Source organism: Eleginops maclovinus, chromosome 24 (genome assembly GCF_036324505.1).
Source record: "Eleginops maclovinus isolate JMC-PN-2008 ecotype Puerto Natales chromosome 24, JC_Emac_rtc_rv5, whole genome shotgun sequence".
Classification (NCBI taxonomy): domain Eukaryota; kingdom Metazoa; phylum Chordata; class Actinopteri; order Perciformes; family Eleginopidae; genus Eleginops; species Eleginops maclovinus.
The window spans coordinates 4,100,272-4,119,208 of NC_086372.1; the positions used below are offsets into that span (position 1 = coordinate 4,100,272).

Genomic DNA, 18,937 nt, shown 5'->3' on the forward strand with positions numbered 1-18,937 from the left:
AGTCAATTAGTTGGGAACGTTTGGTTTTTCTCAACCCAAGGAGGAGAAAATCACTTGTGAGTATGTACCAATTCCTCACCGGGGGTGACATTATTGTCACCTGAATTATGGGTTGAGCTTTTTAACCATGGGAGAGGAAATAGAAGTCAATCCTGGACGTAAATCACATTTTCATTTCAGATGCGAGAGGGATCATTTGGTGTTTGGCCCGATCCTGCAGCGATGCACCAGGTGTTCGGAGATAAACAGGATTTGAATCACTCTAAAGCTCTCGTCCTTATCCTTCACACACACTTCTGCCACGCTTTGTGTAAATACGTGCAACTCAGTGAAAGACTGTCCTTGTCGTCCTGCCTTTCAGTTTTGCTTTTCAAACATGATTAATACATTTTTCTTCAGAAATATGTTCGTACAGAAGAAAACATATGCCTTCCAGCATCAAGTTCAACCCTCACAAAGAAGTCGTTTTTGTCACTGTGAGGTTGCCTGGCAACCAGCCTGCCAAGTTTAATGTGTTAACTAGTGATATATAGACTTACAACGTTTCTAATTTCACAAAGAAACCTGTCTGTGTGTCATATGACAGGTCTTTGAGGTCTTGAAGTAAATATCAGTCGTTTCCCTAATTAGACTAACAGCCTTAAATGAGACTGCATGGAGTAGTGACTATATTCAGTCTGAGGTCTGATATGTACTCATTATCTACCTGTAGTGTTTGAATCATCACTCAAGGCTTGTACTAAAAATACATGATTAATTTGAGGCGAATGAATGTGGTTTTTGACTAGTTTCAGTTGAATCTTTGCCAACACTAAGCTCTCCCTCTCTCCTGTAACTTGGACTCAAATAGAAATGTTTTCGAGTGCTTTCACCGGAGTTTGTGAAACTACAGTAGCACTTCAAATCAATAAGGTCTGCTGGTTCGATATCAGGTGTGACATTCTGGAGGAGAGAGGGCACCCACCTTGCGGGGATGTACTCCTAAAAGACTTGCAGGCATTATTGTTGGATGGCTTTCCCTCTCCATCTCTCCTATCTTGGCTTTTCTTTATTTTTTGTGTTGAGAGCTCCCTGGCCTCCTGCAGTGCTTCTTCAGCATGCTTGTTACCCTGATTCTCTTACAGGTGAATGCCGGGTTTCTTTTCTTTTCTGTTTTTGAACATCCTCACATCAAATCCCCCTTAAGTCAATTCTGCACAGATTGGCCCACCCTGTGCCTTCAGTTCATTTAATGCCTATGTCAATGTCTCCAGGGAGGCACTGCCGCTCTGGCTGATGCACAGCGAGTCCTGCCAACTTAAGGAGTCAATCACACATGACTCATTGTTTGGGTACTAAAACCAAAGGATCCTTTGTTTGGCCAATAGTGCATACATGAGTGAATCAGGGCATGTGGACACAGACGCTGTATTTACATACAGTACAGCACAGTCCCTCTGTCAGCTCTAGGACTGAGTGCTTCTGGCTGTCAAAGCAGCCTTATGGGTCTTCTGGCATAACATAACAAGTGGCTGCTCTCAACAATGACTCATGAGATTCTACAACAGGAAACAAATCACCGGGCTGACAGAGGCAACCAGTTGCTTCGGATTTATTTTTCTAAACACGCCTGACCTTCTCCAACAATTCAAAGCATTGAGGCAAAGGTCTTAGCAGTCATTTTAAACTGTTACTATGCAGGAAGAAGTGCTGCTATATCCTCCAGGACGGGGATGAGGTCATTTGTCCTAATGTCTTCTTTTTAGCGAGCATATTTATGCACAATGAATGTCATAAAGCGCTGAAAAATATTACAGGCTAATGGGTCCAAAACAATGAAGTATGTTGACTTGTTTGAGGTGATTCACACATTTAAAAAAATGACCTCATTGAATGTTACGTACACTTATTGACTGCTGACTCATCCACCTTCTGGTAGGGGCCGCAAGTGATTGGCAGCTGCCTCAGTAGCCATTACCGGGCTCGGCTAAAAACAAGCTGCCTATATATGTACACTGTGAGGAAATCCTGAACTAAACTTGATGCTAATTCCTACTTCGTTAAAAACAGTTGTATGTTGTCCTACATGGCACTGGAGGAACGACGACATTATGGTGAAAATATAATCGGGATGATGTCACTGAGCTTTGGCTAGGTGGCTTCAAATTCACATCAAGATCTATTGTTCAGATTTACCCCAAATGACAGGAACTAGTTATATTAATGCCCGCTGCCAAGGAGGTTATGGTTTACTTATTTAGAGTACGGCTGCAAAGTTAATTAAACAATCACAGTATGGTGCATTATCCAAACCAGAGTAAGAGTCGTGTTTGATAAAGGCTTAATATCTGTTACTTATACTTTTGAATTAAGAGCCTACGAATCTTGCTTGTACAGATCCTCTTCAAAAGAACCGTGTCGTGAGCATTTTAATATACTGTTCAATGATGATGTAAAGATGACTTTTTCCAAATCGTGCCGTACTGTCGTTTAGAGCAGGATTAAGGCGGTAATAGTGTCGTGATTTTCATAAAACCTTATTAAAGGGTGTCGCATGGGCCAGCAGGAACCTCTTACATTTTTTAGAGGATTCGAATCACAGGGCAGACACATAAATAATTGTTCATTTTCATTTACACTGCGAGATAGGGCCCTGGCGGGGGTCTGTGCTTTCCGAACACCCATGTATTTAATTAATGAGGTATTTGTAAATGTTATATTTATACGTTTAAATTAAACAAGCAAAAACCAAGATTTATTTCGGAGCTGATCCATTTCTACATTTAAAATACACTTTATTTTAATAGAATTGTTCCTGTGGCGTCTTCAAATACACCGTGTGTGTTGTGCTTGATTGCTGTAATTGCTTTATCTATTTTTATAAAGTTAATTGGAATAAAAAGTCATAGTAGAGGAAAATGAATCCTCTTTGCTGTGGCTCCAACACTCAGCTGTGGTGGTTGCAGCTGGCCTAAACAGCCACGGTTCAATCTCTGGGGCTAAATCATTCAGGCTGTGTGAATAAATAGATGAGTGAATGAACAAATGAGTGCCAGAGTGAGAGGCGTTGCTAATTATGTCAGGTAATTGTCCCCTTGAAAGAGACAGCTATTGTGAGGAGAGAGATGGAAATGCATGAAAAGATCTAATAGGTTCCATCAACGGTACAGCCCATTTACTTTCATTTAAATATGGCTCACATTTACCCACATCATTTTGATTTGTTTGGTAATGTAATGAGTTTTTTTTAAATGTCCCCCATTGATGTGTTCATCTAAATGTCGCTGTGTGAGGGCGAGGTTAAAATCAGCTGTATCCAACCACAAAGGATAAATAAGAAAATCAATGATTTAGGCCAACAGGCAGAACATCTTCTGCTAAATGTCAAGTGATTGATAGTGAGACATTCAATTTGAACATAATGGAATGGTATATTTAAAGCTCCATGTTTATTCTGATAGATTACCCATCACTGTAGCTGTAAGCACGCTGACATTTGCTGAATGCAAACTGGTCGCAGTAGGAGTACGAAATATAAACCTGAAAATGACCATAAACTGTTCTCTGTAAGTGTGTTAGCATGCAGCTACATTTGCTAATAGCCTTAAGCACAAATCACAGCTGAGGTTATTGAGAATGTTGAGAAAGTATTGGACATATTCAAATGTAGATCTGATCGTGGTGGTGGATATTCTTCTACCTATATCAACATCATCATACCTCGCATTACAAAACAGATCTCAAGTTTGTCTTAAGTTGGCGCACATAAAAGGAAATCTTGGCCCTCGTGGTTATTATCCTGATATCTAGGCTACTGGTTAAATGAGGAACTGATTTTATAATGCTTCCATGTCCTCTGTATTCCTGCTTTAAGTTGAATGATGCTAAGAATTCCACTATTTAAGGATCAATTTGAGTGTGCTTCATTCCTTTCTCTTCCTCAGAAGTCCCTGGAGCAGGGCCCAGGAGGTGAACTGGGACCTCTCCAAGTAGTGGACTGTTACATGGAGAGGTCCCAGTTCACCTACTGGGCCCTGCTGTGGTGCCCTAGAGCAAGGGACCGCACATCTCCAATCCCCCCTCCCCATTGCTCCCCGGGCGCTGCACGTTAGCTGCCCACTGCTCCTAGTACTAGGATGGGTTAAATGCAGAGGACCAATTTCACGGTGTGTGCTCTGCTGTGTGCATGTATGTGACAAATGAAGAGGGTTTCATCCTCCGATTCTTCTTCTGATCTGAAGCACCTTTATTAGCCTCCTATTGTTGGTTGTGTAAAGAACTCATTTTCACCAGGAATTATAGACTATACAGTAAAGGATAAACAAGCTGAACGATTGAAACACGCTACGCCGTTTGTTATCTGAGGGCAAAACGTGCACAAAATGACGCTTAACCGAAGAGTCTTTAATGCCAGTCTTTAGATCTCAAGGCTTATCACCTCCTACTTGTTGGTGTTATGCAACGGTGTTCATTTGAAGGTCATCCTGGCTTTCATGGCAACCCCCCCCCCCCCCCCTTCTTGTCTGCTCTTTGGCAGTTGTTTACTTTTGGCTATGCTTTTTGTTTGCCATAAGCATTCCTCTCTGCACTCCAGTTGAAGCATGAGAATTATATTTGTTGTTTTCTATCCTGTATCGACTGTCCTCATTATGACTAAACGGAGGCGCATCAATATTTCAAGAACTCATGGGCAAACATGGGTACAAAAGAGGGGGTGATGAGAGAAAGAGATGTGCCACGGGCCAGTAAAGAAGAGAATAATTGACTGCATGGACAAATAGAGAAGGCGTGGTGAAGTCAGACAGAAAACAGACCAGATTGACAACAAGAGGAATGGAAGCCACTCGGGGACAGGGAGTCTGTTTTGCCACCGTGATTTAATATGTTCTACCTAGGACAGCTGGGACAGAGTGGATTAACTAAAGGCCAAACAACCAGACAGAGTAACAGTGAGAGCTAGACGGCAGAAAACAGCAACATAGAAGAGACAAGAAAGACAGACGTATAGTGGGCCAGAACAAAGCCCACAGGGACATGCTATGACTCACATTTACGGTTCCAGACGAACAGTGCAGCAACAGATGGGATATTTCCATACTGTTGCTCTGCGGTGCAAAAAACCCATCTTGATGTATGAGCAAAGGGCGCATATATTGCTGGTCACAGCTTGTGCTCCATTTTCCTCTCTAATAGTTTTTAAGAGTGTAAAAACTTGGCTGATGTGTTTTCATCTCATGCCTTGTTGGTGAAAAAGGCTGCTTGTTGTTTTTGTGGGTACATGATGCAACATTTAGTCAGAGTTTTCCCTTCAGCTATAGATGCGGTTCTTCCCCATCAGGACCATCATCCCCCTGTGTCGGCGAGACAAACAATGCCCTTGTTTTTGTGTTATGAAGCGCCCGGGTGAAATATGTTTTTCCATTAATATTTTGATACAACCTAAAAGTTACAGTGCAATCTTGGAGCTGTAGCAATATACTCGCGGGGCTAGTTAGCGGACTGCTGTAGAATGCAAGCTAACTGCTAACTCACTGGCAGGCTGCGGCGGTGCTAGTCTGTCACCAAATTGCTCTAGGTAATTATATTACCCAGGCTAACAAGCATTTGGCTTGTAAACTTCACTCAGTTGCTCACGGTTGAATAAGCAAACACAGATTATGCAAAAGACGCCAAGGTCATTCCCTATCTCGCAGTGTCAATGAAGGGGGAAACCCAGTGTGCTTCCTCATGACAGACACTTCCAACATGTTTCTAGGGAATTGGGAAAGCATTATTTTCTGTCCGACTGCTGATAAAACTAAACAAAGCATACCCTATTTGGCGCAGGTGGGGTCAAAGTCCCCCATAGTTGAAATTCATATTAGAATCCAATATTTGCAGCAATTCTTCTACAATGAACTGTATTCTGTTTTCAATTTGAAATGTCCAAAAAACGGGCCTCAAAACCTTACATTTACATATGTATTTAACTGTGTGATCCCAGGCAGACTTCCCTCTCACATATGCCACTGTTTGGTCCCCGCACATTTACATATGATCTGCCCCATACGAGCACAGCTGTCTGCTGCGGGACTCTGAGCAGCTTGACTGGAGCAGTTGGACATTGCGACTGCACATGAAGCTATTTTTAGCATTACTAGCACTCCCCATGGGGCAGCTTTGCTCCAGGAAAGCCAGGGGCTGGTCCAGTATAGTATCAGCATTGGCTATTTATTTCCCATTTTCAATAAGGAGGATTACACTCAGAGGCACTTCCTGCAAATGGTTATACAGTTTAGTAGAAAACGCAGTTGTTTTAGGCTGCTTTGAACATCAAAAAGATCCTACGGGGAGCACAAATCCCTCTTTAATAATCCAATGCATTCCAATAACACCTAGTTAATGAATTATACAAAAAGTATAGCACATAATGAGGAGGTTTGGGTCGTCCCTCTAGTAGGCTGTTCATCACCAAGCCACTAGAGGCTATTTTCAAAAACGTGCCTAATAATCTTGCGGTCTCTACACAATAAAAGCTATGTTCCACGCACTCAGCAGCCATACAGCACATTATACTTTCTAAATGGTTAGTTTGAGGCCAAAATCCCCACAGTTTTAGCCACAGTTTGAGTGCCTCACACTGTTTCTCAGGGTTAAGTGTCTTGCTCAGCGACACTCGGGGTGGAAGCTGTTAAAGGAGGGTTGAGTCATTTAGCTTGCCCAACTGGGCTCATTTGCAACTGACAAATTTGACCCAGATCTAGTGAGCGGCAGATAAATTAAAAACCTTGACAGACGTCCAATGATTTCGAGTTTCAAAGTTTGGCTGCAGAAAGTGCCTGTGTGTATTGACTGCTGACTATTAGCAGGGACATTAGCAGGCTAATGATGCAGGCTGGAGGTCTGCCCATACAGGAGTTAGATTTATCTTACACACTTTTAATATCAGATGTGTGTGTTTCACATAGATCAGACTAGATCAAGGTTTTTCCATCAACATATTGCAGCGTTTTCTGCAATTTCATATCACAATACAGATATATTTGTTAGCCCTTAGCTCTAACATGTACCGTAAATAAACAAAAGTCACACATGATCCAGCTTATGATTAGACTGAAATGTGTTGACCTATTTAGTGTCTGTGTCAGAGCTCCTCATTCTGTATTCTGGGCCTTTTCTCCTAAAAATTATCTCAAATTAAGAAAGCAGCAGAAAAAAGAGAACATTAGGAAACCTGTGAGTGTTTGAGACGTGAAGAGGGGCCTGATGAAGCTTATCATTATCGAAACATGAATATAATTAGTTAATCAGACTGTGACCTGCTTTACCTGCTAATTTATGAACCCTCTTTTCATTTGGTTTCTCTCCCCTCACGCCCCTGCTGATTCACTCCGAAACTGCATCGCTCCCTATCCATCTTCATCGTCCTTGCTCTCTGTCTTCCCCTCCCATTCACTCTCCCAGGCCACTCTCCTCACAATATGGCCTTATGCTCACTGAATGTGAATCATATTTCAGTCTCTTTCATCAGTGCTCTCTTAATGTTCAGTGAGGGATGCCAACATCACCAGGCTCTACTATTTATACATGATGACTCTAAAGTGGCTTGGGCTGCGGCTCTGTTTTCAGCCTCTCCAAATATACACTGAAGCATGGAGCTGACATACTGCATGCCGTGTTGATATTCTGGGGATTTAAGTCTATAATTGTGCAAATGCGTAATGCGAGCTCATGCATGAGGACGAACTTCACGTCACCTTCTACTGGTATTACTTTGTCCCGGACTCAAATGTTTCAACAGCTATGGGATGGATGACCACAACATGTTGTGCGTTCAGCATTTGAACCAACTGATTTTTCTTGGAGTGCCTTTAGCGTAAGGGATTGTGGTTTCAAGGGAAATGTCTGCACAACAGTTGGATAGATTGCCATGAAATTTGGCTGTAGTTTATAAGTCCGTCATTTCATTATAACTCCCATTACCTTATTTGAAAAGAAGTAAGATCCAACTATTTGTTATTATTAACTTGCAAAATGTTCCTCACGGGATGATAACTTTCCCTTAGCTTTGCATCCAGTGACACCAATTCAAAATGAAACCTTAGCAATATTTTGGGTATTTTTCCAAACATCTGAGACACCATTGACTTTCAAATCAGTCAAAGCATGCTACTAACACCTCAAACTAACATGGTAAACATTATATATGCTAACGTTAGCATGTGGTAAATTAGAATTCATGCATTCATTCCAGTTACGGCATCAAGTGTTACTGCATCAGCCCAACTTAAATTAAAACAATACTTTTCCTGTGTGATGTTCACTATAAAAACCTCCAATGTGTTATATTTAGCCGCTCCTGTTTCCTGTTTCCATCTATTCACACGAACATGGGACCATTATTTGGCACCCTGACTTTTTCCAAGAACCTGTAGCAAGTAATGAGACAACCGGGGCCAATTTCCACCAACAATGCAGAGCCACTGGCAGCCCAACGTTAATACTTAACGTGCTAAACTATGAGACGATCTCAACAAATGTACTCAGCTTCTCAGTGAAATGCTTTCTAAAATAACAGAAAAAAGCCTTGAGATGATGTAATGCTGTTCATTTCATACAGTCATAAGGTTAAATGCTTGAGCTTTGCTAAATGAACACAGCCAAAAATATTGAGTGCTTCCTCTTTTTTTTGCCATGGAAACGATGAGATGGCATGGTGCTGCCCTCACATTGACATAGCGCCATAATAAATGATTGAGAAATGAAGCCTTGAGGTCTTTGGCTAATTGTTGCACACATATGCTTTTGTAGGGCTGTGGGTGTCAGAGAAAAGACAATCTGAGTCACACAACGATCTGTATGGAAAAAGGCCCGCAGATATGCATTCATTACCCAGCTATGGGAATGGATTATCATATGTTGGTGTAAATATGCACATGCTACTATAAAACCTCAGGGAACAAAGGGTCTGACAACAACACAGAGCCAACATTAACATCATTTTTAATTTTTCAAATCCACAAACGAAGCCAACGCCAGGTAGACAATGAGTAACCTCAACAGGAGAAATGAAGCGGGGAGTTTCACAGCTGTGTTTGGCACACAGCAGAACAAAGCAACTATTCTAAGAGCCAAGGCGGGCGAGCAACAAGTCATCATCGCACAACAGACTAGCAATGCGTCACTCGCGCGGCTCCGCTGCCAGCTCCATTAAAAGATTTGAATCTGCGAAAGTGAGACGAAAGAGATGCCTGGTAAAAGTTAATGGAATTTTTACGAGCTCAATGGACTTGATGAGGACGCTGGTGTCCTCATCAAGGCTGGATCAATTTCTTGCAGACACGTTGTGGCTTTTAGTTTATTCAACGTTTAATGAAGTGCATTTATGACAGGTGTTGCTTGATGATTGATTCTTTTTGTAGCTTTTAACGGGGGGGCTCACAATTAGCCAAAAGGCAGTCCTATTTTCATCCTTCAACATGTCATTTGAGATATTTTAACGCGGCAAAGAGACAAGGTGATAAAAAGGAAATACATAATGCATTTCACCATTTGCGTAAATTGCCTACAGGCTATATTTAACAGCACACACTGAAGATCTATATAGAAAGGTATGGTCACCGGAACAAAATGGCAAGTATCCTACTGACCATGAGCCAGACACATAAAAAAATGCAAGAGTGATGTAGTGACAGTGATGATACGAGTTGTGAAAATAAACCAAGGCGACATTCCAGACCTGTGGAGCCACTGTCTGAATTTATGTAGACACCTCGTTCAGTCGGCCACCTTTAAAAGTTCCTACTTACCCATGTTATCCTGTTAGCCAGGTGTCGTCCCATGGCGTGAGATCCGTTTAAGTTATTTTATGTTGGGTTAAATTTACCAAACACATCACATTTCAGCAAGTATGCAAATCCTGATAATCTGACACCTCTAATCTGAACTGAAAAGCCGTTTGAAGACACCTTGAGGCGTCGGGAATGAACTCTAATTAACTGCAGGTGATTAGTAATCGTCTCACCGTGATAAACTCCTGATTAAGAGCATAACATTGATCCTCCTTTCGTGGAGTTTATGGGGTTCATAGAGTGACAGTTTACTCCTTCGAACTCAAAGACGCTCCACTGCCACCCACTGGAACACAGCAGTCATCACACCAGGCACTCCCCAGCACAAAATAATGGAAAGCTTTCCTCACTATTCCTGATGAGCAGCCTGTTTAAAAAAGCATGTCAATAACAAGAGTGTGCATGCACGCTCCTGAGAATTCTTTCCTCTCTGCATGATATAATATGCCATTTTAGCACCTCATCTGTCTCATGCATGTGAATCAGTTTGTGTGTATCTTTCCCTGTGATGCCCAGAAGGTCAGACAGATGTTGTAAACACAAGCCAGTGTCCCTCAAGGATCAGCCCGCTACACATGCTCTTTGCACTCGACATAAAACTCTGCATGGCGACAAATGAGGTTACGGGCCACAGCTGAGCGACCACCTGAGAGTCTGTCAGTCATTGTTATGGCTGGCCCTCCAATGACATTACACCGTTTAAATAAATAATACGGGCCACGGAAAGAAAAATACAGCGCATCTTTAAATATTCAGCCTTACAGACGAGAAGAGGTCGTGTTTTATAACCAGCCGCATGGAGAGCACACCTCTATTCGGCAAGACTTCCACATAACACTGATCACAGGTCTTCTCAAGAATGAATAGGAATCAGACTAGTAGCACCCAGGATACAGTATGTGTTCCCAAACCAGCTGTACAGCTTTAAAGAGAACATAAATAAATCATCTTCCCTCATACAGATTCTTCCACAGATAAGAACAGCAACAGGACATGCCTGGGAAAAATATACATTAAACATGTTTCGGATTCCTCCTCGTTGCAGCGGAGAGACCACAGCAGCAGTTTCTAACAAACAGCTAGCATACAGGCTAATTTTAAGCTAACTCCTGGTCAGAAAGTAGCATAGGGTTCTGACATAGCTTTGCAAGGCCAATGCGCTCTCCACAAGTACTGCCTGCCTGCATTAAACCAACGCTAGCACACGTTGATTGGTAAATAGCCTACTATGTCTGTCTGCTGTTTAGTGCTGAGCAGGGAGAGTGCTGTGTGTTTACAGAGATTCTTCAGTCCAAATAACATGGGAGCAGTGGGGAGAAACCAGACAGTATTGAGCTAATGATGCTAAAGACTGTTTAGAGTTGAGATTCTGGCTTTGATAAGTATTTGCTGTAGCAGCTTTAATGGGTCGCACTCTTCAAACAAAGAAGGACTGATAACATTGAAGCACAGTAATGGCTAAGCGACACATTATTTGTGCAAAGGCTGAGAAAATGATACCATTGTAGAGTTTTACACATCGTCCTGCATAGTGTCAATATCGTCCTGCATGGTGTTAAAGCGAAACTCAAACGTTGAGTTACGAATATCCGTAGTTTAGTAGTTCTGTTTCGGTTCATGGGGACTACTTAACTTAACACAGGTAACTTAATTTATGCAACAAATGTACTCATTTTAACCTAATTCATGAATTTTGCTGAAAATTGACACAGTAGTTCTGTTCCTACATCCAGTAAAGCAGATATGTTACCCCATGTCTTTATGTGACGTCTAGGGAATGAGAACAGGGTGTTAAATGACACACTGAAAGCTTAAAATGCGTGGACACGACATGCAAAATGTCCTTAAAAGTGGTGTGCTATGTATACGTCCTCCGATGACATCATGTTTAACAGTCAAAGAAATACTGGAATGTTGAACAGCCATAATGAAACCAAAGAGCTGCTGTTATCTCTTGGGACTGTTATGGCTCTTACCACAGCAGCCCAAACACGTCTGATGACGAGAACTGGGGTATTAGCCTTCAGAGCTGGACAGAAAAGCAAAAAGAGACCATCAAACGATTCTATCTTAGACTCTTAACTCGGGTGATGTGGATCATTAACCACATTAATCTGTGTAATGTTTCTCAAGAGCCAGATGTGATTTCTAACAGATTCACATTTCCCTCTGCCTCTGGCCTGACGGAGAAGCTTCTCGCAACTTCCAGTAGCAGCAGACATGCCAATTACCAGGGTTATTTTTAAAATCCTGCTTAACCATAAAGCCCCCCAAAATAGGTCTCAAATAACAGGGTGTCGGATATCAGCAACCCAGTGGCACAGATGCAGCCGCTGTGTATCAGTCGCCACTGGCAGTCAACGCTGGCACACTGAGAACCACATTCCCCATAATGCATTGGCCCCTGTTGATTTTGTTTTCAGAGGATAACATTTTCCATGCACAATCATTAAATCATTTTAAAGAGGTTTGATTTGATGTCACAATGACATTAGGAGCAAAAAAGTAGGTCATCTGGGCCTTTTTGTTTCATCCTCAGACATTTGGTTAATGAGAGGTTTTCCCATAATGATCCACTTCACTTCCAAAAGACTTACATTTTCCTTTCAGAGAAGCCAGCTGAGTCGGAAAAACAAAGCGGGAGAGAGAAGGCCACCCTCCTCTCTGGCAAAGAAACGTGAACTGTAAGCGTTTTTCACCAATGAAATGACGGAAAAACCCAAATTTCCAGCGAGTGAATCACATCGAAGAGATAAGCAACATCCTGTTTTGTCTTTCCAATTTCTCCAGAAATAAGTCAACAGCAAGGTCAAGCAATATCCGCCTCAACAGAGTCATTATAAAAAGAAGACGCACACAACAGTGATACATAGAGCTCAGTTTCAGCGCTCAGAAACTAGATCTGTGTGCCTGAGGCATGACCTCACACTCATGTCACCACAACTGACTTTACCTTGTCAGGTTGAAAAAAGGAATCGACTTTGAGAGAATTTGAAAAGCACCAAAACAGAATGAAATGCACAGACGCAGTTACTTACTGTGTTTCCAGCACCAGACTTCTCAAACATCCTCTTCAGGTTATCAAGTGGAATGTCAAACCTCTCAATCCTCTTGGCAGCCTGCAGGTCCTCTCTGAGCACTGGATCGTGTGATGCCTCTACCTGCGGCCCAGGGGAACTCTGGGAAACGAAGCCCGAGGTCGTCGACACTGTACTCGCCACCTCCTCTCCATTTCCTGATTGAATTTCCATTGTTGTACAGAAACCGTATCGCCCCTTCTTTTCCCTTCAGGCTTGGAGAGGAAGTCTATTGTGAGAGGTGAGTCAGCAGGGGTGAGGAAGTTTTAAGAGGGTGAGGATTGGAGATGGAGATGCAGGAGTTGCTTGGGTTCCTCTCTGTCTGCGAGGCTCTCCGGGTCTTGCAGGCACACTGAAAGGCTGGGGGAAAGAGGAGGAGGAAAGGAAAAGTTCACAGGAGGATTTTTTTCCTCTCTCCCCTGCCCTGTTATTACTCATGCATACACAGAAGCCTATGTAAAGTCACATCTGGGCTCAGAAAGGCAAACTGAGATTTGTGTTGTGAGAGAAGGCCAAAGAAGTGACGACAGGGAAGGAGAGTGGCTGAAAATGAAAAAACAACTCATTGTACTTTAATAATAAAGTGGTTCAATTTAAATCCAGCTTAAGGGACCGTTAGTAAGTTTGTTCGCCATTGCTCTTAATGCAAAACGCAGGTAAGCATGCCATTAAACAAGGTCCAAATAAAGAAAAATGGCCAATAAAAAGTGTATCAATCATTTTTCAATTATTGTTTTCATACATACGGTAGACTGTGGCCCCCCCAAAACAGCAAAGCCAAGCCAAAATTAACACGGGGTTAAGAAGAACATCTGCAAGCTTTCAGGAAACAAATGAACAGCTTTTAACCTCATCCACCCTTCCTGGAACACTACGTCTGGGGTGGCTAATTATCCCTGAACTAAACAAGGAAGACCCATAAAAGCTAACCTTGCTGGCCTGCGCTGCTTCCATGATGGCGGAGACATTGTTCATTTTCCACTTGCCACACCAACACTTCCCTGGGAGGGTTTTCCTGCTTTCTGTTTTGGCACAAAAGAGAAATTAACCAACTTAATTAAGTGCGCTTCCTCCGTGACACATATCAGCCGTTCTATCACAGTCACGTAAAAAGTGAAAATTGGCCCCCCCTGTTATATTCATGTGAGCTCTGAAAGAGAAGCAGGGGACACATGATGGAGAGGAGAGGGAACAGAGGAATCCGCTGGAGATTGACAGCTTAGTTACAGGATCATGTAGAAACGAAGACAGCTGAGTTACAAGCCTGAAAACAGACACATCAATACAGAGGGGGAGAGAAAGGAACTGAGAGGCAATCCAGATCAATCCTAATGAATGAACGGTCATGATATATGCATCTGATAGCACCTTGGAGGACACAGTATCACTCCAATTATACCAGTGGCAAATACATTATTCAGGGAGGATCAAAGGTATGTGTGTCACTTTCAGCTGGATCCGGTGTCCATGTAGGCGTCTCAGTGTCAGCCGTTACTCACAAGGAATACAAAAATATATATTCTGTTTTGAAATTCCATTAACTTTGATCCAATGTTTGATTTCAGCGCTGGAATACAGCACACTAAGGACGTCTTCGGGACGAATGGAGTAGTAGGGATTTTCCGTCATATGCATCTTGATTTGTTGCATAGTGAAAGCGGATCCACACACATGCACACAGATACTGTGATAAGTGCAGGGCTAAGTGGAATTCAGTGTGGGAGCAAACATAATGCCCCCTGACACAAAGCTCCATAGCAGCTTTTCTTTAATACAACAAGACAACATTTAAGCTCTGGTGGGGCTTTAGAGAGACTGTGAGGATTCACAAGGGCAGAAACACTGTCTGCTTCTATTAAATAAAATATAATGCAGGTTCTGTGTGTGCTCCCATGAGGAATTCCTGGCAGAGGACTCCAGACGACTTATTTTCAGACTGAAATATAATCCCTTGGATAAGATAGGAAGATGGAAGTAACTGTTCTCTATTTTGTCTACTCCATCAGGAAGATGTGTGTTCACATATGTCAAATGTTCCAGTATTTAATTGAAAGAGCCATCCCTTAATACCTCCATTTTACACAGTTTAATATAGTACGTACTTAAAGAGCCAAAAGGTCCATCTGTTCCCAAGAGGAAGTCTGGAAATACAGAAAACACAATCAGAAAAAGAGTTCTAGCCAGGGAAACGTGACGTGTAGTGTCTGACTGCACATTATTCAATCTTCTTGGTTTGTTGATGTTAAAATGGAAAGCCACACTCTCTGAATCCAACCCTCCTTTAAGTGAAATTTGAGATTAAGGCCTCAGTATTGATGATCCAAAAGACAATTACAACCTGCAGCTTCATGTAGCTCTAAGTGTTTAAGCATCTTTCAGCTTATTGTTTTGCTTTAAAGCTTATCTTTGTTGTGCAATGTCCAACCACATACGACCCACAGACACAGTTAGCTATTAGCTAGTGAACATGGCGGATATAACTCCAGTAGATTTCGGCAAACTTTAGCTAAATGTTGCCGACATTTTAGCTGTTATTTTCCTCTGCTACTCTACACTAAGGGTTTAGCATAACATATTTCAGTGGTTGTCACAGAGGTAAAGCCAGAGGTAAGCACCCTGTGTTTGGTAATTGCGGCTTGTGGCTGCAGACCCTTGTACAGCCAGATTTACATAATCTCATTTCTACTGAATGAATGTCATCATCAAATGCCAGGCCTCTAGAGGTAAACAAATCCAGTGAAAATGAAATAGTTTCCCAGGCTATTTCAGAACATTCAGCCTATTGCTACGCTTTTACAAACCATGTTTAGTTTCATAGTGTAGTTACGTAGGGCCTACTCAAAACCACAGCCTACATGCTCAGATATTTACCAGAAAACACAGGTCAACAGCATCGTGTCTTTACATAGTTAGTTTGATGCTTCAGTGACATCATTTTTCAGTGGATCAATAAAGTGTTGTGTTATTATCTCATCTGAAATGAAACATCTTCCCACTGACTCTTCAAAAGGAGCTATTTTTGGCATTCTCATCTATCCTCAGCCCACCTCTCCGCCTACAAATTCAGGCACTCATTACCTTCGTTAAGCAGAGGGCCTTTTGGCAGATCTCAGTGAAATGTTGTATACTCAGGGTTTAAGGGATTAAAAGAATAGACTTGTACTTTGAGGCAAAAAGGGAACACTTTTGTAGTGATTGTAATTTGAACTCTTGACCCTTTTACCAGAGGACCAGGCGACATGAGCCCAGGGAAGCAAAATACATTTCCTAGAAGTGTTTAGTATCGATTCTAAAAAGGACCCAGGGGTTCATGTCCAATGTTTTGGAGCGGAGGCAGCAACAAATCTGTGTAGTAGACCTCTGACCTCCTTTAGAGGGTGACATGCATATTCCAGGTCCTTACATTTTACTGGTACTACTATTATTAACTACAGAAAAATACAACCGTCCACATTTTACATCTAATACTACCATACTAAGTTATTGTGTGCACACAGTTAAACACTTCCATATGAAATTGTAGGTTACCTCTCACTGTACACACTGTTATGCTTCCTGCTCACTTTCTAAGCTCACGGTTAGCCACAGCAGTCAGTATGGATCAGATGGCAGCTACACTACTCCGATTACTTAGGTTTTACTTCCTACCTTGCTCTCAATAGTACAAACCGGTCATCCGATAGGCTCACATGAAAGTGATGCAATGTAGTAGCTGTGTGGTCTATCAATGAAAACAGAAGAATGCAGGTGTCATTCAAGGTGAAGCTGTGGGAAATGCATTGAATCCAAATGTTGTTTTTAGTTAATAGCTGGATTTAACTGCCTCATTTGGCTGTATGAGAACAGCTGGGTTGCATACTAATGTGCTGCCATTTGTGGGACTGTCTCTCCACTATGATACAGATTAAAACAACAAATCAGTTCATTTCAAGAGGAGCTTTCTACTAGTGTGCTCAGATCTGGAGTTCAGTGAAGGATTAAATCGTGATGTCTTTAGGATGGAGAGCAAGAGTGGAAGCTTTGAGATCATCCCAGGCAATGTAGTTGGCTTGTTTGACTTGGGGCTTCGCCTGCAGTGTTCTTTAAACAGACCAGACAGACGCTCAGCCATCTGCTCTCCTGACCGGCTTTTAACCACCACCTCCTCTTCTAAGTAGGAAAAAATGACTGCCTGGACTGTTTCACATTTCTCACAGCTGGCTGCAGCATTAAAACCCAGGTTTAAAGGGAGCAATAAAACACAGTAAAAGATGGAGCAGCTGTGTATCGGATCCTATGATCAGATGTATTGGTCTTGCAGTGGGCCACTAGTTTTGACATGCTTCAAAAATCTCCTTTACCGTGTGGTTTTATAGAGAAAATATAACTATCAATCTATCAAAGAAGCCCAGTATAAATAAGCTTTTATAGGGTTTCCAAAGCAAGGTTCGGACACCTTTGGGGCTCCTGTTGGTATCCAGCTAAACAGAAAGAAATAGAGATAAATACAAGTTTTACCGCCCAATTTCCACATATATTGTGGACCGTAAAAATGTATCTTGGGATGCTATCAAAAACAAAATATGCTGTTACACATGGCTGGGCTGGGCTTTGTTTACAGCTCTTTATTGGTCTCAGCTTCCTCTGCTTTAATACTAGCTTCAAGTGGCTGTAATCTGTTGTAAATGCCAAGTCTGCCATCTGGTGGTTGCTACGTGCAAACACAGGACTTTAACAAATGGCTAGTTTTATTTTTGCTGATTTAAATTGTGAGAACGTGGGCTTCACATCATTTTATAAATTGGCATTGAAGCTGCTTTATTAATAAAACAGCTGGATGCTTTAGCAGTATTGGAAATGCAGTGTACAGTATCTGCAACAAACCAAATTGTTTGACTAATTTTTGTTGGTTACAACATTTAAAAAAGGGAACATCAGGAGCTGAGTGGCTTTGGAGTTGACCACTCATTTTCAATCCAGGGACCTACAACCCAGTTATTTTTGCCAATTAAGTAGGATCTAATTGGCACCTGCAGCAGCAGCTAAATGCAGTTGCTGTAACTGCTGTTTAAAATGGCCTTACATACACTCGGTCCCTCCACACCGGTCTTACTTATCAGAATCTTTGTCAGCTGCAGGATCAAAATCTCTTCCTCTCTTCTTTACAGATTTTCATTTCAAATAGGACTACTAAGAAAAGCATTGGCAGCTTTTTGTTCCTGACATCATATTTGTAAGGTCCAAACTGTGAACTACTACAAGTCCTGTAGCCTGATTTATAATTGTAAGAATGTTAAAGCAGCTGCAGAACAATGGATGTTTGTCAGAATGGAAATACAGCAGATTTTATCGAACATTATGTAATGCACACCAACTCTTTGTTCCCCTGTGGTAAGGAAACTCCCTCAACCTATCAGTTTTTCTTCCTCTCACACACACACACACAGACACACACACAGGTCTGTGGGTCAGGCAGCAGTTAGCAGCAGCCAGACAGCTGAGCCATTTATCTGGGTCCCTGGGGAAACAATTACACCCCACCAGGCAGCAGGACCGGACAGGAGCTGGGAATTAATGATGGGCTCAGGACTGAAGCTGGAGGAAAAAACTCCCAGTGAAAGACGGTGTCGCTGACCGAGACCCCGCTGGTTGTTGACACCTTAGTACATTATGTTTATTATTAATTGCTCCCAGAATCACTTCATTTTAGTGCAGTTACTGCTAAGCATGGCATCCAGTAGTATGCAGATTGTTTATAATAATGATGCTATACTATAGTATACTAAAGAATACATTGAGGCGAGGGAAAACATGTCAGTGTTCACATAAAACACAACACCGCCTCATGTCCAAATAGCAAGACACTAATTTTCTATGGAGGGCAGCATGTGTACGCAACCTATTTCCAATCTTAACAGCTTCCACAGTATAGCCTTACTTTAAATATACAGTAAAAAGAGGTAAAAACTGAAGACTATCAAAACAAAATGACTACGAATATTACTAAAATATCCTTGAGCACTGCGGCAGGTGCAACGAGCATTTGATGCAGAGATTTTAGGAGTTAAATGA

General features: G+C 41.9%; 1 protein-coding gene across 1 annotated transcript in view; it reads right to left on the minus strand.

Annotated features, from left to right (window-relative positions):
- Positions 1-13,226, minus strand: part of xirp2a (xin actin binding repeat containing 2a) — a 41,605-nt gene extending 28,379 nt beyond the window's left edge. Inside the window, exon 1 of the mRNA XM_063877802.1 lies at positions 12,848-13,226. Coding sequence (XP_063733872.1) covers positions 12,848-13,060 — 213 coding nt within the window. The 5' untranslated portion in view covers positions 13,061-13,226. The remainder of the gene's footprint in view (positions 1-12,847) is intronic.
- Positions 13,227-18,937: the final 5,711 nt, after the last annotated feature.